We start from the raw sequence: 22588 nt of genomic DNA on the forward strand, positions 1-22588 counted from the left end.
TGTGTTGCCCTGGAGAGCCCCTACCCTCCCAAGCCTTTTATACTTTTGCAAAGGAGGCTGGATTTTATTGGTGGATATCATTTTATGGTGCTTTTCTTACATGCTGAATTACAGAAATGCCTCTAGAGGAGAGATGAGGCTGGGTGGACTCACTAGAGATTTGAGGGCGTGCTAACAAATATGTAACAACAACAAAAAACATGTAGTGAGATTGGTCTATTTAAAGGAACACAGAACACTTTGGTCAAGGAAAAAAGAATGGTGGATGCATCTCTGGAATATGTGGCAAGATCCCTTATGGAAAACATTTGTCTAAAGATACAGAGTAAGGTACCGAAGGCTTAGGTTATTTTGTCTGGGAGATCACTCAGGTTGAAACTGGGTCATGAGAGGTCCAAATTGAAGGATAAAATGAGCTGCATGTATTTAAAGGAGGGGCTGAGCCCGGCAGAGGAGCTGTAAAGGAGGGAGGCATAAGGGATGTGCTCAAAGTAAGTGAGGGAAGGCAATGTGAGAGCTGCTGGCTCCCAGCACTGAAGGCGAGCTTGGCTGAGGGGTGTAATGAGAGGTGAAGGGAAAAAAAAAAAAAGAAAAAAAGAGAGGTGAAGGGAGGTGAAGGTGAAAGCTCTCGGGTCTCAGGTGCGATGACGCAGACACACAAATGCAAGACAGCAGGAAAAGCTAGATTTGCAAGGATGGTGGGCCAGAGGGCTAGTCTGACAAGGAACGGAGGGAGCAAAGGCTGGCAGGCCTGAGGAGAGGCAGGAGATCTGTTGGAAAGGGGAACAATGAGGGGCCAAAGCAGGAGCCCAGAAAACCAAGGTTCTGATGATCACCTCAGGGAAGAGAGCCACTGTCCTCAGGTCTCTAAGCTGCAGCTTATCCAAAGGATATGGAAGATAAGCAACCCTTTCTTCCTCTCCAGACAGAAGTGGAGAAGATGGGCTGGTCTTCCAGCATGAGGATTTGGTTTCTTAACAGTAGCGGCAGGAATGAGGGCAGTTGAAAACTTGAGATTTGATAGGTAACTTTGAGATTCGATAGGTTCCTGGAGATTGGGGTAAGCAGGCTGGACTGAATCTGGAAGTGGGTGAATGGAATTCAGCATTCCAGCCTAGAACCAAGTCTCCCAGTTTCTGGACTTCCCAGTGGCCACACACCGTGGGCCTGGCCAAGGGCTCTTCACCTGCTTTCCCATGCCTTGCTTTCCTTGGCAGCACTGCCATCCAGACTGTCAGCCAGCCACCCACCGCCCCAGCAAGGTGACCTAGGTCATTCTTGCTGACCTGGTAACTAGTTTCATCCCATTAATAGTCGTGAGGACACTCCAGTACCGTCCAGGTAACACAGGAATTTAAAATAGTTAAGTAGGGGATCCCTGGGTGGCGCAGCGGTTTGGCGCCTGCCTTCGGCCCAGGGCGCGATCCTGGAGACCCGGGATCGAATCCCACATCGGGCTCCCGGTGCATGGAGCCTGCTTCTCCCTCCGCCTGTGTCTCTGCCTCTCTCTCTCTCTCTCTCTGTGACTATCATAAATAAATAAAAAATTAAAAAAAAAATAAAATAGTTAAGTGGCAAAAAGATTCATGCAAAGGGGGATCTAAATTACCTCTTTAGTAAAAAATAAATAAATAAATAAAATAAAATAAATAAAAAGAAAAAAGAAAAAAAATTTATTGTACCTAAACCCTCTCCTTAGTATAGTTTAAGCCCGTTTCCCCTGCAAGGTGCTCTGTGGTTGGCTGACCCATCAAAAATGATACTTGGGCATGTGGACGTTGTACGTGCTACAGTAGTAGCATCTATTTCTTTTCATTATTACTGGGTGTGGATGTCCACCTGTTAACTCTACTCTTTGAAAGCATTGCTTCTAAACCAATACCTGGGAACTTCTAGAAAATGTTAACACTAAGTCCCCATCCCAGCCCTGCTAAATCACAGATTCTGGGGATGCAGCCCTGTGATGATGCATTTTAACAAAATCTGCAAGTAATTCCAATGGAAATGTAAGTGTTGAGTCAGCATTCTAAAATATATAGCAAAGGGTAGAAAGCAACTGACAGGAAAGGAGCTCATGTTGGCCCTTCCATCCCATTCTGCTATTAACATGCCAGGACACTGGCCCAGAAAACAACACAAAAGCCTTAACATATTGGAGATGGAGGACAAGGTAAGTTATTGTGTCTTTGGTTTCCCAATCACTGGCTTTACATGTGTGATCCCATTTAATCTTTCAAACTATATGAAACTGTTCCTATTTTATCCGATGAGGAAACCAAGCTCAGAGATTAACTTTTTTTTTTTTTTTTTGATATTAGGTAATTTATCTAAAGTCACAGCCGCTGTGTAGCGGGTGGGGTTTGAGTCTCAGTCTACGTCAAATGTTTATCTGATGGATCCAAGGTTTATTCCTTACAGATAGGTTGTTAGTGGCACAATTCATACAGAGAAAAGGCATCCAACATTATTGTGGTATCATTATTTTAAAAAGTAACAGAATTCCTGTTGAACAATGCCCTGGGCTTCTACTGGTCATGTGTTTCTGGCCCAGGTGTGCCATCTTGCACTTTCATCTCAACTTTGGTTGAGATGGGGAAGCAGCACCAAAAGGTTGCTGAAATGAATCAATTTTAAGACTGGAATCTGTTCAGGTTATCATTCTGTATTTAACTAGAGTCGAGGGGCTTAACCTCACTGGTCCTATTTCCTTTGCCCTTAGAGTTATTCCCGTCTGAGGAGTTGGTAATCCAACCCAAACCCATATGTTTATCCCAGGCAGCAGATATGAAGCACAACCAGATGGCCCTCCAATCAGCTCAAGGATGAAGACCCTCCATCAACGTAGGCTAATGGCCTGAGGAGAGGCAGGAAATGTCTCCCAGGGACTCTCAACCCACTTCCAAGCCCTTCAGAAATAAAGGATAAGCCCTTCCTTCCAGGTAAGAATCATGGTCCAGACAGACCCTTTTAGCTTACTAATCAGATTTATTTTGTGGCATCCAGTCTTGCCCTGTCTTGTAATTCTAGAATTTGCAGAACTGTTGAACCAAATAAAAGGAAGAAACTGTCAGTTCTCAATTAGCTGCACCAGTGGAGAGGAACAGTGATGTGGTAAGATTTTAAAAATTTGGTTCCATTTGGCTTTGGAATGCATTATGACTTTTTCAGTAGATTAACTTTTCTAATTATATTTTGTACAGCCTAATATTAACAGGCATTTGTATTCCCTGAGCACACAACATCTAACACAGATTCGGGTGATGCAGTAGCGGAGGTCCAAAAATGTGCTGGGCTCAGGGAATGATGGTGTTGTTATGGAAAATCCACACATGGATAATGAAGAGGGAACTAATTAGAAAGTGCTCAGCAAATATTAAATTATAAGCAGAGAAGCCAAATTAGAAATTCTCTAAGGACATGTGTACAGAGAGTAAAAAAGGTCATTAACATTCTATGAGGGACAGAAACTTTGAAGAACCCTTTTTCAGTGTTTATGGAACCTCATGAAAAAAAATCGGCTGCAAGGAGGGTCAATGAGTTACTGGGTGGTCTTTCAAATAAGAAAACCTCAAGCAATAATACCAAGGCATTTTAAAAGAGCGTTTAAAATGAATTTTATTGTTTGAATTTTACAAGTAGTCTTTAAAGACTTCAAACAAGAACTCTGTTGCAAAACTCTAATAAATAGCTTGCCCCAAGCCCCCAAACAAATGAAAGACTAAATAAAAACTAAAACTCGGAAGGATCAGCAAGACTTCAGAATGCTTGGATGTTAGCGATATTTCTCATTTACAAAGAGATACCAGGCAACGTAACAATCTCCTTCATACAAGTCAAAGAGAGAAAAGAGACAGACAATTGAGATCTTTACAAAGCACTCCGAAATCTTCCTATTTCCATGATGGAAATGTCACCCGAAAAAAAAAATTCCATGGAAAAAAAATCACAATCATGAATGAAACCATAAAAGTCTGGTGGAGGGGGTAGGAGGAGTAGAGGGAAAATCCATCCCGTTTCTCTCAGGGATGGAGGAAGGAGCTGAGATTACTTGGGGTGGGGAGCTTCCAAGCAGATGACACTAAATTGCTGAACGTTCCCTACACCAAGGTTGCCACTGAAGGGACACGGGTGTCAGCGGCATGACATTTTATGAAGGCAAGAAACAAAGCCACCAGGGGCTCCCCGGGTCCCTCAACACTGGTGGGCCCAGTGTGTGTGTCTGTCTGCAGGGCTGGGGGCCTTGGGACAATGGCCAGAGGCCCAGAGCAGCTGCATCACTAGACAGGAAAAACAGCACATCAATCATTTCTGCAACAGAATCCTCTGGCTGGCCACAAAAGGATTCGGGAAACACCGTGCTTCAAGTGCACACTAGGACATGCAGGTTTCATAAGCCCGTCCTAGGATCACAGTCGTTGCTCCCAACAAGCAAGTATTAAACAATTTAACATTCACTTTCCCTAATTATATGTACTGGTGAAGTCTGGCTTTGGAAAGGATTAATCTGGCCATTTTGAGTATGCTAAAAATACAATTTTGCCACATTTTCATCTTTACACATCTCAAACAAAAGCTATACTTTGAACCAAAATGCATACAAGTAAGATTTCACTCTGGAGGGATTCTGAAACCAATTAATGTTTGGAGCCAGGAAGCTGGAGGGGCGCGGATTCCAATTGGATGGGACTCCCTTAAACCAGATCAAAAGGGCTCTAGCTCTGAGGAGCGCACACCTGGGTCCATCTCCCCCAGGAAAGGAAGGGGGGAGTGACGTCACAATGCAGGGCCACAAAGGGGCATGGCTCGAGGCCCTGGCTCTGACTCTGGGGTGCTGACTCTGCCCCTGCCAGACACGGACATGGGGAGATAGGGGCTCAAGGGCGCTAGCTCATGCACAGGTCGTTCAGGGGAGGAAGGCATTTTCTCAAAGCACCGCCCTCCCCAGGCATTTTAGGAATAAAGGTAAGGAAACCCCCCTCCCCAAATAAACAATTAAAAAAAACTCTATTTTCCTAGGAGCAATGACATTTGTCAGTATAACGAGGGAAAGCTTGGGTTACCTGAACTCGTAAGAGCTAATGGAAATAGAGGCAGATGGGCCAGGGCGCCTTGGCCCACTTTCTTTTTTAAATACGTAACAGATAAAGATATTGTGCAAAAAAATAAAGACATTCACATTTTAGCAGTTAAACTTTTATTTTACTTTTTAAAATTTTTATTTACTTTTTTGTTTTTCTTTTCTACAAAAGGCAGATAATGATTGTTGATCTGCAATTGTTGTGTTGTGCGCTCCCCAAAAGGGGCCGAAGTAGGAAGCGAGGGCGGGTGTGCGAAGAAGGCGTCCAGTGGCAGGGCTGAGGGACTGCCGGGCCTCACTAGAGCGCACCCCGGGGCCCCCTGGCCCGACCGGCCATGGCTGCTCGCCCTAACTCATGTCTATGGTATTGAAGACCCATTCCGTGAATTTCTTCAGCTTGTCGGAGGCGTTCTGGGACTCCTCCTGCAGTCTCAGGTTGTCCTCCCGCAAGTGCTGGACCTCTGCCTGCAGGTGGGCTTTGTCTTCCTTCTCCTGGGAGGTAGAGCAGGGTAGAAAAGGGCTGGGACGGGGGGCTAGGGATCCATCTGCCCCCTTCACCCAACTCTGTTCTTCGTCCTGAGTATCTGCTAAACATCTGTATGTGTGGCCTGATAGTAGGCATTTGGCTACTCAAGCCAGGGAACGGGTCTACCAGAGACCCACTAAAGTTTATTTTGGAATGCAAAGACATTAACGTGTACTTTAATGTCTTTGGTAAGGACTGTCCTGACTTTTGGATTATGGTTTTGTTGGCCGCTGTCTTAATACAGTCAAAGCCATGGAAGAGACAAAGCACCTGCAACCTTCAGTTCTCCTGGTGTGAAAGCCTACGGAGGTGTGTGGGTCTGGGCTACTGACCCATTAGGTAAGGGGGTGGGGATGTCGAGAGAGAGGGCTCAGAGGGGCTGGCTGGGGTTTGAAGGCTTTCACGAGCCGGGAACCACCTTTCTGTACACATGACAAGGCAGGCCTGCCTGCACAGGGGTGCCAGTGGGAACAGAGCTCCAAGCAGCTCGTGGAATGTGTGTCCTGAGAAAACAGAACACCCACATGTTGTTCCACTAAAAGGGCGTTTGTTCAAGGGCAGTTTGCACAGACCAGGCACTCTGCTTTGAGAAGATGTGTTTACCTTCTTCAAATCTTCCCGGAGCATCTTCAGCATACCTTCCAGCTGGTCCACTTTAGAAGCCAGAGTGGGGGAGGAATCTTTACTGCTGGGGACAAGAAACAAAAGATGGTGTTGGCAGAAGCCTCCACGGCTGGGTTTGTTTGGCATTTTTTAACGAGGCCGCTGTATTTGCAAAATGGTTTTTTAAATTACTCAGTACGGTGGCCCAATGTGCATTTTCACTTTAAAAACGAAAATGGTAATCTTAACAAAGGGTAATACAAGGGTGAACCACAGCCAATCAGTAGCTTCCTCTGTTAAAGATGCTGGATCTTCACGACAAAGGAATATAGGACAGTAAGTGAAAATGGTCTCTTTGTCAGGAGAGGTATTTTCTGGCAGGCACAGGTGTCAAGCAGTGGAGTGTTTCCTGTGCTCTTCAAGAAGAGCGCCTGTGTGCAGAGGGTTGATGTCAGTTCTACCTCGGGGCAACCGGGATACGGACAGGGGAGGTCTCTGAGTCCCCCAGAAAACAGTTGTCTATGGTTACTCGTCCAGATACAGCTAAGTTACCGTGCTTCCGTCTTGAAAGCTTATCTAAGTATCTTAAAATATTTAAAAAATATGTTTCAGAAGCTCGTTGGTCCGATGCTAATGTATCCTTTACTATCATGATTAGCAAACTAGGCCCCCCCATTTTCTTTCTCCCAATTTATAGAAGTGCTAGTAATGCCTTGCTAGTGGAGTACCAAAAAATAAAATCCTAGGGAGTTAGAGCATGAGAAGGTCACCCAACTACCTGCACAGATGACACAGCAGGCGAGGGCTGAAGACCCCTGTCAACTGTCCTTTGTCCAACTCCTGTCTACCTGTATTCAAGCTGCAGAAAGTTTCCAATTGGGTTCTTGCCGAACACACAACCTCAGAGTCACACAACCAAGAGTCTCAAGCCTTCCACTGGGAGAACCTGCAGCTGCCTCTTTCCAGAGGTCAAAACACAGATGAATGCTGGAATAAAAGGCAGTCTTTACTTGAGCTGTGTTGTTGTCTCCTGATGATTCTAGATCTACAAGCCCATAAGGCAAAACTCACAGTGGCATGTGTGTCTCAAGTCTGTTAATAAGTAAAATGATAAGGATCTTCAAACTTTTAAAATGGGACGACCAAGGAAAATTCTTAGCAGCCTATCTTGATGTCTGAAGGTTTCCAAAGTGAATTACATGTCTGGATATGCTCTGATTTTTAAAAACACCTTTAACTCCATTTGTTCACTGAAGAAAAATGCCAACCATCACCCTCAGCTTAAGCTTTAAGAACTATTGTTCAATAATCCTTTCTTAGGAGAATGGATTTGTTCACTTTGACTTCTCCTTGTGGGAGGCCCCGTACTAAGAAGGTACACCTCGGGTTCACTGCACCCTTGACTCTATAGTTTGTTTTTTTTAAGTTCTCAACAGCCAAACTAACAAACTGCCCCTCTCCCTCCCGAGATGCCTCAGTGAGAAGAGTGAATGCACTATCCATGAACTCTTCTTTCTCTGTCAAGAGCATTTCCTTGCACATTTGCTCAGTGAGGTCTTCAGGAACCAGCCCCCTCCCCTGGGCTATTTAAACAACCTAAGCCAGCCTCACTTTTCCTATTGTTGTCTGTTTCTGTACAACTTTATAGGTAACCTGGATTCTTAACCATCCTCAAAAGGTTTTAAAAGGAGAGATTTCAAATCGATGAAAATTCTTCTGCATCAGGGAGCACCTATGACACATAGCATAGCAGCCTCTGGTCATATAGAGCAATATGACACATCTATCCAACATCCTCACCACTTGCAAGAGGGGAAAATGGAAGACCGCCTCTGCAGAGTGAAACAAAAGTCAAAATTTCTGCTCTTAACTCCTAAGGAAACTCTCTGGACCTCAGCTACCGTTTGCTTTTCATTCTATATTGAATCTTCCCTATCCTGGTGACCCAGACCTAATGCAGATCCAAAGCAGCATGTTGGGAAGCTGCTAAGATGCAGGCAGATTTACAAGTCTGACCAACTGAGAATAGGGAGAGAAACTCAAAACCCAGGCTCAAGGATGTAAATGATTTTTCTCACCTTAACAAGATAAACCCTGAGAGCATAAATGCATTATGGCATTCAATAATAATGAATATTCATGATGATGACTAAGTCATCAAGAACAGTTTAATTATGTTTACAGTTTTTAGTTACATAGCATTCTAGAATGTGAAGAATCTGGCATGCTGGTGATGAGCTTCAATCAGCTAATCCATGTGGCCTCCATCTCTTCCCCACACTCGCTGTCACGAGTGCAGGGGACACACGGTGCGGAGTGATGACCTCGCTGCTGGGTGACCAACCTGCTATAAGACTTCATCTGGGCCAGAGCCTGCTCCTCAAGCTGGTCACCATTGGATGCAGCACTTAAGGGCCGGTGGCTTTCGTCACTAGCAGCAAAGAAGGAGGCTCTCTGGACTGGAAGGGAGAGAAGAAGCTGTTCAGTATTTGGAACCATGTCCTGGGTCTAGTCCCATCAAAGGTTGACAGCTGGCCCACAAGGACAGTCAAATCTAATCTACATGTGGGGCTGCATCAGGAACCCTAACTCCTGACCCGTGTAGGAAAAAATTATGGTTTAAGTGGTAAGAGGATAGTAGCATTGTAAGAGACCTTTTGAAAACACTTGTTGTGAATCAATTTGTAGTCCTCTTTTTCTTACTCATCAAAGTAGCATTCTGTGAAATGTCTCCCTGGAAACAGGCATTGGGCCAAATTTCCAGACCAAGGCTTTTTCCACTCATGAGGATATAAAGTGCACTTCTAGAAGTATGTTTTCCACAAGATTCCTGGCTACCTCAGTGGGTTTTAGCCAAAGTCCAACCATACGTGTTTCAAAATATACCCAACTTAAAGACTTGAGCCAAGACACCAAAATCAAAAGTTTAAAACCTCTCATTAAAAACACAAAACTAATGCCACCTCCTGTAAAGGAGAGTGACTAACAAATTGAAATTTAAAATCAAGTGCAGTCCTGGGGAATTGCCATCAGTTAACATGGGGATGGCCTCATGGGCTATTCCATGGTTGCCTATTCGATTTCTTCTGAAAACTGTAACTTGATGGAATAGCCACTTTTAATTCTTTAAACACGAGCAATTCAAAACAAAACAAAACCCAAACCACTCATCTGCTATCACTGTTTGATGAAGAATATTTTAGCACCAAAGAATTTAGAATGATGACTATAGAGTGAAAAAAGGCATTTATGTTCATGTCCACAGATAGCACTGCATTTAGGATGTCTGAGAAAGCAGCTGCAGTGTGAGGGTCTGCACCGAGGCAGGCACCCTGATGGTGGGCTGGCACAGGAGAATGCACATGGAGTTGGGAGAGGTCAGGGAATCCCCGACATGTGTGGAGCCTGGGGCCAGGCCCTAACACATGCAGCAGTACGAGCACTGCCACCCTTAGGACATGGTGAAGGTCTCTCTCTGGACCTGTGTTCTTCATTCCAGTGACCTCTGGGCTTTCCCCACTCCTTGCCCCTCCCATGTATGGGGAGGTGAGACATCCATGCTATGAATTCCTAGGTAGAGGGAACGTCAGGCTCCAATGGATTGAATCCTACAGCGTGAGCCCCTACCACATGCCCAGTAGCTGTTAGCTCCACTGGTTTCCAGCTGTGCCAGTTTAGTACATGTGCTGTCAGTGTATTAACAGCAGCAGAGTGGATGGAGACTGACCAGAGCCTCACACCTCCCCTCCCTCCAAAACTCAGCCTGGCCTTGTCAGTCCTGTGCTTTCCTGCTTGGCTCTTCAGTGGACTCACCCTCGTAGGCCTTGGCAGCATCCACCAAGTTGGACCAATCTAAATCCGCAGCAGTGTCAGGCAGGGGCATCAGGCCAGGGTCAGGCATGGGAGGCCTTCGGGTCTCCTGGACGTCAGTGAGGGAGCTGTCTGAGGCCGAGAACTCTCCTGTAGAAAGAGATGAGAGGTAAAATCCTTCTTGTGCCCACAGGACAACTAGTCAGTTGTTAACCAAAATCCGTTTCTAGTGCAGCAGACCATCAGGGGCTACTCTAAAGCTGACATGAACTAGGAATTGGCTTCCTCCAGTCTTAGCTCATTTTTTAATCATCTCCCACTGTCTCATTTCTGGTAGTGTGAGACTTAGAAAAGTTAGTTTTGCATCTGTCTTTGTGGGAGCTGTCTGTCTACAGTGGGATCCAGGGCAGCTCCAGTGTCTTGCTTCCCTGCCGCAGAGCCAAGGATTCAGGCTAGGACAATGAGGCCTGTTTCTGGATTTTGAAGCCAGACCAGAGAAGCTTGTTGATACCTGTCATGAGGGATAATGAGGCTTATTCTTACTGGACTGGGCCCTGGGATCTGACCCACCTGCCCGTGGACTCCCTGTCCCCTGGGGATGGCCTGCTGGTTTCCATGGCTGTATGTGTCTGCAGGGTGATGTGAAAAACAAATCAGACTGGGGTGGGGGGGCTTGATTATTCATATGGAGTTACTATAGGAAGGTGAGTTTAGGGTTGATTTTGGCATTCTTCCCCTTCCCAAGAACATAAGCAGCAACTCTTGGGATCAGTTTTGGATCAAAGCAGTCCAATAGCAGGAGCTGCTTCTAAGGTGACAACTTTAAAAATACATGAAGCCGTCATAACAACTAACCCTTGCTTGGCCTGGGGCAGGGAGGAGTAGGCACAATGAGCCACTGTGTGCCATCTGAGCGCGTGCTGCTACTGCTCAAGTTCACGGAGGCAGAGAACAGAGCAGGGGTGTTCTTGGGCTCATGCTCTCAACAGGGCAGGAGCTGGCACAGGGACGAGGGTAGAGTGTGCAACTCCTGGAGAGAGGCCACCCTCGGAATATGATGATACTAAAAATCCATGCCAACACAAGCTAAAATCTCAGTTAAAGTTGCTGAGTGACTCCAGAAATACCTGTTTATAAGGAGTTAAAAAGTTTCCCGAATGATGATAGCCTGGTAAACTAGAGTATATTTAGTGCTTGTTTTCCCTTTCAAATTACATAAAGAACTGCTCTGAAGTACAGCTGCTAGTTATTAATGTGCTTAAATTAGCAAAATGATGAGTAAATGGAAATCAACAAATACTGCCAGATATTAAATGCTCTGATCTATTTAAACGTGTTCCCACCAAGGGTAAGTAGGTGGAACACAATTCTGTGTGTCACTCACAGCCCTTCTGCCCTTTTATCTCTGGCACCCGAATTTCCATATGTATAAAAGAAGTCGCTCCTCCCCATTGCCCAGCGACAGTCGCTGAAACAAGGCCAGGTTGGGGATAAGCCCAACTAGGGTTGCTCCATTTAGGATGTGGGGTCACCGTGCTGCTGCCTGACTTTCAGGAAAGCATGAAGAGGGACGAGAGGGGCTCAAGGAGGGCAGCCCATTCCCTCCCTCCCACAGCTGGACTGTGACCAAACATGCGATTTCCACATTGCTCTTAGAATGTACACGTCTAAAAGACAGGGTCCACTTCGACATGACACATGTGGACATGCCTTCACAAAGGGTTTATTGGTGCAGGAGCAGTGGAACGCAGTGGAGAGTGGCTCCAACTTGGAGGCACATGGGGAGAAAAGGTTAGGGCCTAGTTGGGGACTACCATGAAAAGTCCTACTTTAGGACTTTTCTCCTAAAGTCAGGATGGCAAAAAGTGGTTATTTCACATGTCAACTTTGGAGGGTGACATCATGGAGAAAATGGAAGCCAGATTCCAGCTGTAGTCAGATGGGGGCATGGCAGCAGGAGGAAGCTGGCAGGATCCCTGAGTGATGTCTGCCATTGGGGAGAAGGTGAGCAGGATGGAGGTGCTGGAGGAATGCGCACAAGAGTGGGTTGAGAGCTCAGGTGTGATGAGGGGAGAAACCGAACGAGGCAAGCAGGATATCCAAAGAAAAGCAGCAGCAGAAAGAAAGAGAAACATGGGTATGAATAGAGGCAGAATGCCCAGAAGGAAAAAGGGCAGATGGGAGCCAGGGTTAGAGCTTATCTGTAATGAACAAGCAGGACCCCAGGTTCCATAGCAGGCTCACTACTGGGTGTGTCACAGTTGGGGAGGGTGGGTGCAGAACCCTGGAATGGAGGTGGACAGACTGAGGAGAAAGGAAAAGAAATGTAAACCCATAGTCCCAGAATATGGCCTTTGATTAGCCTGGGACCTAGTTAGGTCACAGAGCAAACAAGGCATTTATGAACCAAAGGCAAGAACAAGGAGGTGCCTGGCATCAATACACCTTCCCCTAAACCAATACCTGCTCTTCACTGAATGAATCAATCAGTTAACACATGACTGGCTGACACCACAGGCCGTATCCTCACAGTCCAGGAGAGACAGAACAATGGTAAGTCCAGGTTCTTATGGTGGCTTGAAGGAGCCAGTGGATACAAGTCTCCAAAAAATAATTTAATGTTAGCCAAATCTGTCCAATAATAGTAGCATATGGTTTGTTTGGTAAAAATATAATCCCCGAACTACACCTCTGTATTAAAGTGGAAATTCAGCAGGTCTTGAGTAAGTTCTAGAAATCTTTATTTTTACCAAGCATGCCAGGAGGAGGTTGTTATATGCATCTGGTGCCCTAGTATTTATGGCTGGCATCCAAGGGATACCCCCTGACTGCCTGGCTCTGGTGGCCAGGGAAGCTTGCATTCCTGGGTCCCATGGGACTTTAACAATTGGAGGGATGGTCCTTGACAGGCTACAGAAAGCAGGACACTGCACAGAAAGCAGACTGACACAAACTCCAATCTTTCAGTAAAAGAGGCTTATCTGCTGGTTCCAGAGCTTTGGCCTAGGGATATGCTTCGGGTTTGGCACATAAGTAAGGGACCATGACTGTGCCCAAGGGACTTAGAAGCCAGTGCAAGCTATCTTTGTGCTTGCCCTCTGCTTTCCTCTGGCTCACTGTTACCTCTGAGAAAGGAACTTCTATATGCATTTAGCACCCTGGTTTTTATGACTGCCACCCAGGGGACACTTTGAGGTCACCTGGCTCTGGTGGTCAGTGGGGCTTACATTTGAGATTCCAAAGACTATATATTTGCATACTTCAAGAGCTGCTGCCAGAGGGTCTGGCTTATAATCAGCCTAAATCTGGTGCTGACTGAGATGCTCCCCTTTGGGACACTGGTCTTGGCACACTCTCAACTACTAGGATCTATTAAAAATGAAATAGGCTGTTTGGACAAACAAATGTTTGAGAGACAAGAAAGAGCTAGGGCAGGGTTGAATAAAGTTCATCCCACACGAGGCTACTCCTTCAAGACTGGGAGGGGTGGCTGTTTTATCTAACAGATAGACCAATGCAAGGAGTCCAGAAAAATGAGGAAACAGAGGAATATGTAATACACAAAAGAACAAGATAAAATCAGAGGAAAAAAATCCTTAATGAAAGGGAGATAAGTAATCTGCCTGACAAAGAGTTCAAGGTAATGGACATAAAGATACTTGCTGAACTTGGGAGAAGAATGGATGAACACATTGAGAACTTCAACAAAAAGAAAATGTAAGAAAATATCAAATGGAAGTCACAGAGCCAAAGAATACAATAATTGAATTGAAAAATATACTAGAGGGGTTCAACAGATCAAATGAAACAGAAGAAAGGATTGGTGAATTTGAATACAAGACAATGGAATTCACCCAATCAGAGCAACAAAAAGAAAAAAAGAATGAAAAGGAGTAAAAATAGCTTAAGCTATTTTATTAACCTGGAGAAGGAAATACACATCTAGATCCAGGAAGACTAGAGAATTCCAGATAAGATGAATGTAAAAAGACCCACACCAAGACACATTATAATTAAAGTCCCCAAAGTTAGACAAGAGCATCTTAAAAACAGCAAACAACCTGGTATGTATAAGTGAATCCCCGTAAGACTTTTCAGCAGGAACTTTCTGGTCCAGATGAGAGTGGCATGACCTATTTAAAGGCTGAAAGAAAAAAAATTGCAAATCAAGAATCCTCTACCCAACAAAGGTGTCCTTCAGAATTGAAGGTGAGATCAAGAGTTTTCCAGAAAAACAAAGCTAAAGAGGGCGCTTGGGTGGCTCAGTCAGTTAAGTGTCTGACTCTTGATTTTGGCTCAGGTCATGATCTCAGGGTTGTGGGATTGAGCCCTGCACTCAGCTCCCTGCTCAGTGGGGAGTTTCCTTGTCTCTCTTTCTCTCTGCCCCTCCCCTCTTTGTGCTCTAAAATAAATGAATCTTAAAAAAAAAAAAAAAAAAATCTAAAGGAGTTCAACACAACTAGACTGGCCTTGCCAGGAAATATTAAAAGGAGTGCTAATTAGTAAAAAGAAAACATAAAAGTATCAATCTTACTGGAAAACGTGAACATACAGTACAGGGAATAGTAAATCAATTACTTACAAGGCTAGTAAGAAGGTTAAAAGACAGAAATAATAAACAATTGTTTTACAGTTAGCCTTGAGCAACACAGGTTTGAACTGCAAGGGTATAGTTCTATGTGGACTTTCTATAAATATTTCAGAAAAATGTTTGAAGATTTGCAACAATTTCAAAAACTGGAAAACAACAATTTAGGATGTCATGAATACAGAAAATATATACAAATCTATTATAAAAAGTTACAACTTTCCAAAATGTGCACATACTGTACATGGCACACTCACAGTTGAGAGGAATGTGACCAAAGATGCAGTATTAAGTCATAATTGCACAAAATTAACTATGGTATGTGCAGTGTACTACTGTGATAATTTTGTAGCCACCTCCTGTTGCTACTGCAGTGAGGCCTAGTGTTCAAAGTAGGCATTTAAAATGCATGTGAGGCTAATCATCTCCATATGAGCAGTTTATCTCATATAACCAGTAAATTGGGTATCAGGGTAAAAACTGCTCTCCATTCTCATGTACTTTCATTATGTTTAGTGCCATACCATAAACCTTGAATAACATCACTGGAACCAATTAACAGTGCCACTAGCGATGCTGGAAGTGTTTCCAAAAAGTAGAGAAAAGACATGAACTAACACGAAAAAGTTGAATTGCTTGCTATGTATCACAGGTTGAGGTCTGCTGCTGCAGTCGCCTGCCATTTCAAGGTAAATGAACGTAGCATAAGGACCACTGTGGAAAAAGAAGAGGAAATGCACGAAGCTGTCACTGCAGTGGTGCCAGTAGGCACAAAAGCCTTGTACTTTTGGTGAAAGAACTTTTTATCTCCTATCAGAAATGTGGCTTTTAGGTGGGTCCAGGACTGCTAATAAGAAAGGCATTCCTACAGACTCTCATATGGTTCAAGGAAAAGCAAAGTCATTATATGACAACTCAAAGCAAACAGAAGGTGAAAGATCTAAAGCTGCAGAATTTAATGCCAGCAAGGGATGGTTTGATAATTTTAGAAAGAGGTTTGGTTTTAAAAATGTCAAGATAACAGGAGAAGCAGCTTCTGCCAAACAAGAGGCAGCAGACGAGTTCTCAGACACCATTAAGAAAATCATTGAGGAGAACGGATATCTGATTGAACAGCTTTTTACTGCAGACGAAAGTGCCCTGTTCTGGAATAAAATGCCACAAAAGACATTTATTATTTATTCCATATGAAGAGAAGTGAGCAGCAGGATTTAAGGAAGGGACAGACTACAATTTTGTGCAAATGCAGTTTGGTTTAGGATAAAAACTCCCCTTTTCTATAATCTTACCAACCCCTGAATCTTGAAGGGAAACAATACCAGCTGCCAGACTTTTGGCTGTATAAGAAGACCCTTTTTCTGGACTAGTCCCATTGATGCTTTGTCCATGAAGTCAGGAAGTACCTTGCCAGTAAGGAATTGCCTTTTAAAGTACTTTTGATACTGGACAATGCCCCGGCCACCCAGAACCCCATGAGTTCAACACCAAAGGTGTCGAAGTGGTCTACTTGCACCCAAACAGGACATCTCTAATTCAACCTCCAGATCAGTATGTCATAAGAACCTCCAAGGCTGATTACACACAGTATTCTGTGGAAAGGATTGTCAACACTATAGAAGGGAACTGTGATAGAACATCATGAAATTCTGGAAGGATTATACCATCAAAGATGCCATCATTGTAACAGAGAAAGCCATGAAAACCATCAAGACCTAAATAATGGATTCCTGCTGGAGAAAACCGTCCAGATGTTGTACATAACCTCACAGGATTTATGACAGAGCCAATCAAGGAAATCATGAAAAAGACTGTGAATATGGCAAAAAAAGGTAGGAGGTGAAGGGTTTTAAGATGCAGATCTTGGAGAAATCCAAGACTAATCGATACCACATCAGAGGAATGAACAGAAGATGACTTGATGGAGATGAGTGCTTCCAAACCAGTGCCAGATGAAGAGGAACAAGACTTAGAAGAAGTGCCAGAAAACAAATTGACATTAGATAGTCTGGCAGAAGGGTTCTGATTCTCCAAGACTGCTTCTGACTTCTTTTACAACATGAACCATTCTAGGATATGGGCCCCAAAACTAAAGTTCACAGTGGAAGGATCAGTACTGTATAAAAACATATTTAGGAAAAAGAAAAAAAAAAAAAGCAGAAAAGCCAAAAATGACAATGAATTTCCATAGTTACATGGAATGTGTCTGCCTCTCCCACCTCTCCTTCCATCTTCGCCATCCCTTCATCTTCTTCCCTCTCCTCTATTCAATGTGAAGACAAGGGTGTAGAACCTTTACAGTGATCCACTTCCATTTAATGAATAATAAATAATCATCAAGCCATATAGTTAATAAACTTATCTGTTGTTTTTGTGTGAAAATCTAATAACTCTACAGCAAGAATTGTATGAGATGCTTTTGTGTCATCATCATCATCATTGCCAAAGTATTCATCATATAGAAAGAAAACTGAGAGTGTAAGTCTTGTATGGAACCGGGTAGCCTGTCCTTACCTAGGCATTTGTGAATGATGTTTAATATAAAATTAATATTTTAGTTTTCTGTTTTATAATTTTGCTTTCAAGGAATTACATTAAAGCATGCCTCTCACTCTTGTAACTGAGAAACTGTGTATCAGCCTATTATCACAGGTAAGTGGTTTTTAAAAAATGTAACAATGTTTCTAAAACTCTACTATGAATACGACTGTAGTACTTTATGCCATAAAATATTTTTATTGATTTATTCATTAGTGTATATGCAAGGCTACTGTGAAGAATTGTATCAATTCCACTAGGCTACCATAGAGCAATCATATTGCTGCTGCTTCACTATCAATGCATGAATTGTTACATCTGTAAATAAGTATGCATTCCTTTTCATTTTTGATGTCTAGTCTTAGCAATATGTATAATATCTACAGTGTTTTGTATCATATTAGGCAAAATTGGGGTAGGTACTGATAGATGGTTAATCATATAAATAGACAAGGTAAAATTATGGTATTGGTAAAGACCGTACTGTAAATGTGTCTTGTTATGATTTTTACTTTTCTTTTTTCTAGCTTACTTTAGTGTAAGAATATAGTATATAAGATCTATAACATATAAAATATTTGAAATGACTTTTTCTGTTATTGGTAAGTCTTCTGGTCAACACTAGGCTCTCAGTAGTTAATATTTCTTGGAAGTCAGGTTTACATGGATTTTTTACCATATTCCCTTGTTTCTCAAGGGTCAACTGTAATTAGGTAAGGGATACACATGATAAAAAGATGTAAACTGTGACATCAAAAACAGAAAATGTTGGGAGAGTAAAAATGTAGAACTTTAGAATGCATTCTAACCTTAAGTTGTTATGAACTGAAAATAAATATAAGTTATAGGAAAGCTTCATGGCAACCACACAGCACAAACCTATGATAGATACACACAGAGGATAAAGGGAAAGGAACCTAAGCCTAACACTACAGAAAGTTATTAAACCATAAAGGAAGAGAGCAGCAGCAGAAGAAAGGAACACAGAAGAACTACAAAAGAGCCAAAAGGATATGCCTATCATTATTTATTTTAAATGTAAATGGACTTTATTCTCCAATTAAAAGACAGAATGGCTGAATGGTTAAAAAACATGACCCGTCTATATGCTGCCTGTAGGAGAGTCACTTGAGATGTAAGGACACATTGAAAGTGAAGGAATGAAAAAAGATATTCCAGGTAAATGGAAACCAAAAGAAAGCTGGTATAGTTACACTTATATCAGACAAAGAAGACTTTAAAACAAAAGACCATAATAAAGACAAAAAAAGGCATTCCATAATGATAAAGGGGTCAGTCCAATAAGAGGATATAGCATTTGTAAAATATTTATGTACCCAACACTGGAGTACCTAAATAAGGAAGCAAATATAATCAGACCTAAAGGGAGAAATAGCAATTTGGTAATAGTAAGGGGACTCTGATAACCCACTTTCACCAATGGACAGATCATCCAGACAGTCAATTAGGAAATATCAACCTTAAATGACACACTAGACCAGATGGACTTAACAGCTATATACAGAATATTCCATCCCAAAACAAAGGAATATACATTCTTTTTCAGTCACACATAAAACATTCTCCAGGATGGATCATTATGTGAGGTCACAAGTCTTAATAAAATTAAGGAAATCCCTGGGTGGCTCAGTGGTTTGGCACCTGCCTTAGGCCCACAGCGTGATACTGGGGTCCTGGGATCCAGTCCCGCACTGGGCTTCGTGTGGAGCCTGCTTCTCCCTCTACCTGCGTCTCTGCCTCTCTCTCTCTCTCTCGATGTGTCTCTCATGAATAAATTAAAAAAAACCACAAGTCTTAATAAATTTAAGATGACTGAAATGAAATTAAACATCTCTTCCCAATTACAAGAAGAAAACAAGAAAAGTCACAAATACGTGGAGACTAAATAACATGCTACTAAACAACCATGGGTCAAAGAAGACGTCACAAGAGAAATCAAGAAATACTTTCAGAAGAATGAAAATGGAAATACAACATACTGAAGCTTATGGGATGCGGGCAAAGTAGTTCCCAGAGGGAAGTTCATAGTGACAAATGCACGTCTACATATCAGGAAACATCTCAGATAAACAATCTAAATTTACACCTGAAGGAACTAGGAAAAGGGCAACAAATAAAGCTCAAAATTAGTAGAAGAAAGGAACAGATCAGAGTGGAAATAAAAAAACAAAAATTAAGACATGAAACAAAAAAAATAGATCAATGAAACTAAGAATTGGTTCTTTGAAAAGATAAACAAAATTGACAAAGCTTTAGCTAGACTCACCAAGAAAAAGAGAAGATTCAAAATCAGAAATGAAAAAGCAGACATTATAACTGATACCAGAGAAATACAGAGGATCTTGAGACTACTATAAAGAATTACACATCAACAAATTGTGCAGAAGAAGAAATGCATAAACCCCATAAACATACAACTTGCCAAGACTGAATCATGATTATGAGACTGGCATGCCACCTGCTGTGCTAAGTCACTAAGACTGAATCATGAAGAAACCGAAAATCTGAAAATCTGAACAAACTAGTAAGGAGATGGTTGGGAGGTTTGTGATTACTGTTTCAAACAAAAACCCAGGAACAGAGGACTTTACTGGTGAATTCTACTGAACATTCAAAGAAAACCCTTTTAAAACTCTTCCCAAAAAAGGAAAAGCAGCAAAAGAACACTTTGAAGCTCATTTTATGAGGCTAGCATTACTCACCTGGATACCAAAACTAGATAGGGACACCACAAGAAAAAAAAAAATCACAGGCCAATATCCCTGATGAACATAGATATAAAAAACTTCAACAAAATATGAGCAAACCAAATTCAACAAAACATTAAAAGGACCATATACTATGATTAAGTGGGATTTGTCTCAGGGATATAAAGATGGTTCAAAAAAAAAAAAAATAAAGATGGTTCAACATCCGCAAATCAATTAATGTGATATAGCACACTGATGAAATGAAGGATAAAAATCATATAATCAACTCAGTAGATGCAGAAAAAGCATTTGACAAAAAGCAACATCCATTTATGACAAAAAAATCTCAAAAAGTGGGTATAGCGGGGATATACTTAAACCTAATAAAGGTCATGTATGACAAACCCGTAACTGACATCATACTCCATGGTGAAAGCTGAGAGCTTTCCTCTAAGGTCAGGAACAAGACAAGGATACACATACTCACTACTTTCATTCAACAAAGTATTAGAAGTCCTAGCCAGAGCATTAGACAAGGGAAAAGAGACATCCAAATATGATGCAAAACTCACTATTTGCAGATGGCATGATATTATATTAGAGAACCCTGAACCAAAAAACTCTAAGAATTAATAAAGTAATTCAGTGAAGTTGCAAGATACTAAATCAATTCACACAAATCTGTTGCACTTTCATACACTAAAAATAAAATATCAGAAAGAGAAATTAACAATCCCACTCATAAGTCTATCAAAAGGAATAAAATACCTAGGAATAACTTTAACCCGTACACTCTAAGACACTGATAAAAGAAACTGAAGACACAAATAAATGGAAAGATGTTCCATGCTCATAAAACAACTAATATTGTTAGAATGTTCATACTACCCAAAGCAATCTACAGATTCAGTGCAATCCCTACTAAAATTTTAATGCATTTTCCACAGAAGTAGAACAAGCAATCCTAAGATTGTAATTACAAGAGATTCTGAATAGCCGCAGCTAATCTTGGGAAAAAAACAAAGCTGGAGGTATCACACTTCCTGATTTCAAACTACATTACAAGGCTATAGTAATGAAAACAATACGTTATTGGCATAAAAACAGACACATCAATGGAACAGAGAGCCTAGAAATGAACATATGCATATGTGGTCAATTAATTTATGACAAGGGAGCCAAGAATATACAATAGGGAAAAGGACAGTCTTTAATAAACAGTGTTGGGAAAATTGGGGACAGACACATGTAAAAGAATGAAACCAGAGCACTATTTTACACCAATCCACAAAAGTTAACTCATTATGAAAAAAAAAAAAAAAGGTTAACTTCTTATGGATAAAAGACATGATTGTAAGTCCTGAAACTGTGAAACTTCCAGAAGAAAACATAGGCAGTAAGCTCTCTGACATCAGTTTTGATGATAATCTTTTGGATTTGACACTAAAAGCAAAGGTAACAAAGGCAAAAACAAACAAGTAGACTACACGCAAGTGAAAAAATTTCTGTGGAACAAAGACAACCATTAACAAAATGAAAAGGCAACCTATGGACTGGGAGAAAATATTTGAAAATCAGGTCTGGTCAGGGGTAATATTCATAATATATAAAGAATTCCTACAACTCAATAACCAAAAAACAAACCAATTAGAAAATGGGCAGAGAACCTCAATAGACATTTTCCAAAGAAAACATACAGATGGCCAACAGAGGTAAGTGGAATAGCTGCTCAGCAACATTAATCATCAGGGAATTGCAAATCAAAACCACAGTGAGATACCACTTCATACTTGTTAGAGTACCTATTATCCAAAAGGGAAGACACAAACATTGGTGGTAGAGAAAAGGGAGCCCTCGTGCATGGTTAACGGGAATGTACATTAGTGTAGCCGCTGAGGAAAACAGTATAGAGGTTTCTCAAAAACAGAGCTACCATATCATCCAGAAATTCCACTCCAGGTATTTATCTGAAGAAAACAAAAACACTCTTGAAAAAAAAAAAAATGTATCCCCATGTTCACTGCACAATTATTTACAATGGCCAAGATACGGACACAACCTAAGTGTCTACTGATGGATGGATGATATATATATAATGGAATATTACTCAGTCTGAAAAAATGAAATCTTCCCACTTGCAACAACATGGATGGATCGTGAGGGCCCTAGGCTGATTGAAATAAAAGAAAGACAAATAAGTCACAGGGCTTACTGTAATGTACAGCATGGTGACTACAGTAATAATTACCACATATTTAGAAGGTGCTAAGAATGAGCTTTGTGCAGTGGTAGTATCGTAGCCAATGAGGGTTATCCGAGGCACGATTATTGCTAATAGAAGGTGCTAAGAAGGAATCTTAAAAGTTCTCATCACAAAAAAAAAAGACTTTGCAACTATGCAAGGTGACGAGTATTAACTAGACACTGTGGTGACCATTTCACAACAGATACAAACATCGAATCATTATGTTGTACATCTGAAACTAATATAATGTTGTAAGTTAGTTACATCTTGATAAAAAATAGAACAAGCATCCCAGATGACTCTTCTGGTCTGGTGAGGCTGAGCGCCTGTACCCCATGGTCTAGGATTACAGGTGCCAGGCTGATAGAGGGAGGTTGGTGAGCTGAGAATTGGAACAGGTAGGCCACACCCTCCTCCAGGCACCACTCTGTCAGCACACGGAGTGGCCATTCTCTTTGGGGACTGGCCTCTGTCTGCAGGGCTGCGGTGGGAG

The 22588-nt window shown here is 42.0% G+C and overlaps 1 protein-coding gene and 1 pseudogene across 20 annotated transcripts in view; one reads left to right on the forward strand and one right to left on the reverse strand.

Moving 5' to 3' along the window:
- Window positions 1–5192: 5192 nt before the first annotated feature.
- Window positions 5193–22588, reverse strand: part of SIPA1L1 (signal induced proliferation associated 1 like 1) — a 373433-nt gene continuing 356037 nt past the window's right edge. For 18 of the 20 annotated variants that reach the window (XM_041758492.1, XM_041758500.1, XM_041758507.1 and 15 more), the window contains 4 exons: window positions 10020–10166; window positions 8551–8665; window positions 6207–6291; window positions 5193–5569 (listed from right to left, as the gene is read on the reverse strand). In XM_041758492.1, the coding sequence (XP_041614426.1) occupies window positions 5426–5569; window positions 6207–6291; window positions 8551–8665; window positions 10020–10166 (491 nt within the window). In that variant the 3' untranslated portion in view covers window positions 5193–5425. The remainder of the gene's footprint in view (window positions 5570–6206; window positions 6292–8550; window positions 8666–10019; window positions 10167–22588) is intronic. The other 2 variants (XM_041758510.1, XM_041758508.1) reach the window with 1 other exon arrangement.
- LOC121494134 lies at window positions 22125–22308 on the forward strand (annotated as a pseudogene).

The sequence above is a fragment of the Vulpes lagopus genome, chromosome 6, assembly GCF_018345385.1.
Source record: "Vulpes lagopus strain Blue_001 chromosome 6, ASM1834538v1, whole genome shotgun sequence".
In the NCBI taxonomy this organism is placed as follows: domain Eukaryota; kingdom Metazoa; phylum Chordata; class Mammalia; order Carnivora; family Canidae; genus Vulpes; species Vulpes lagopus.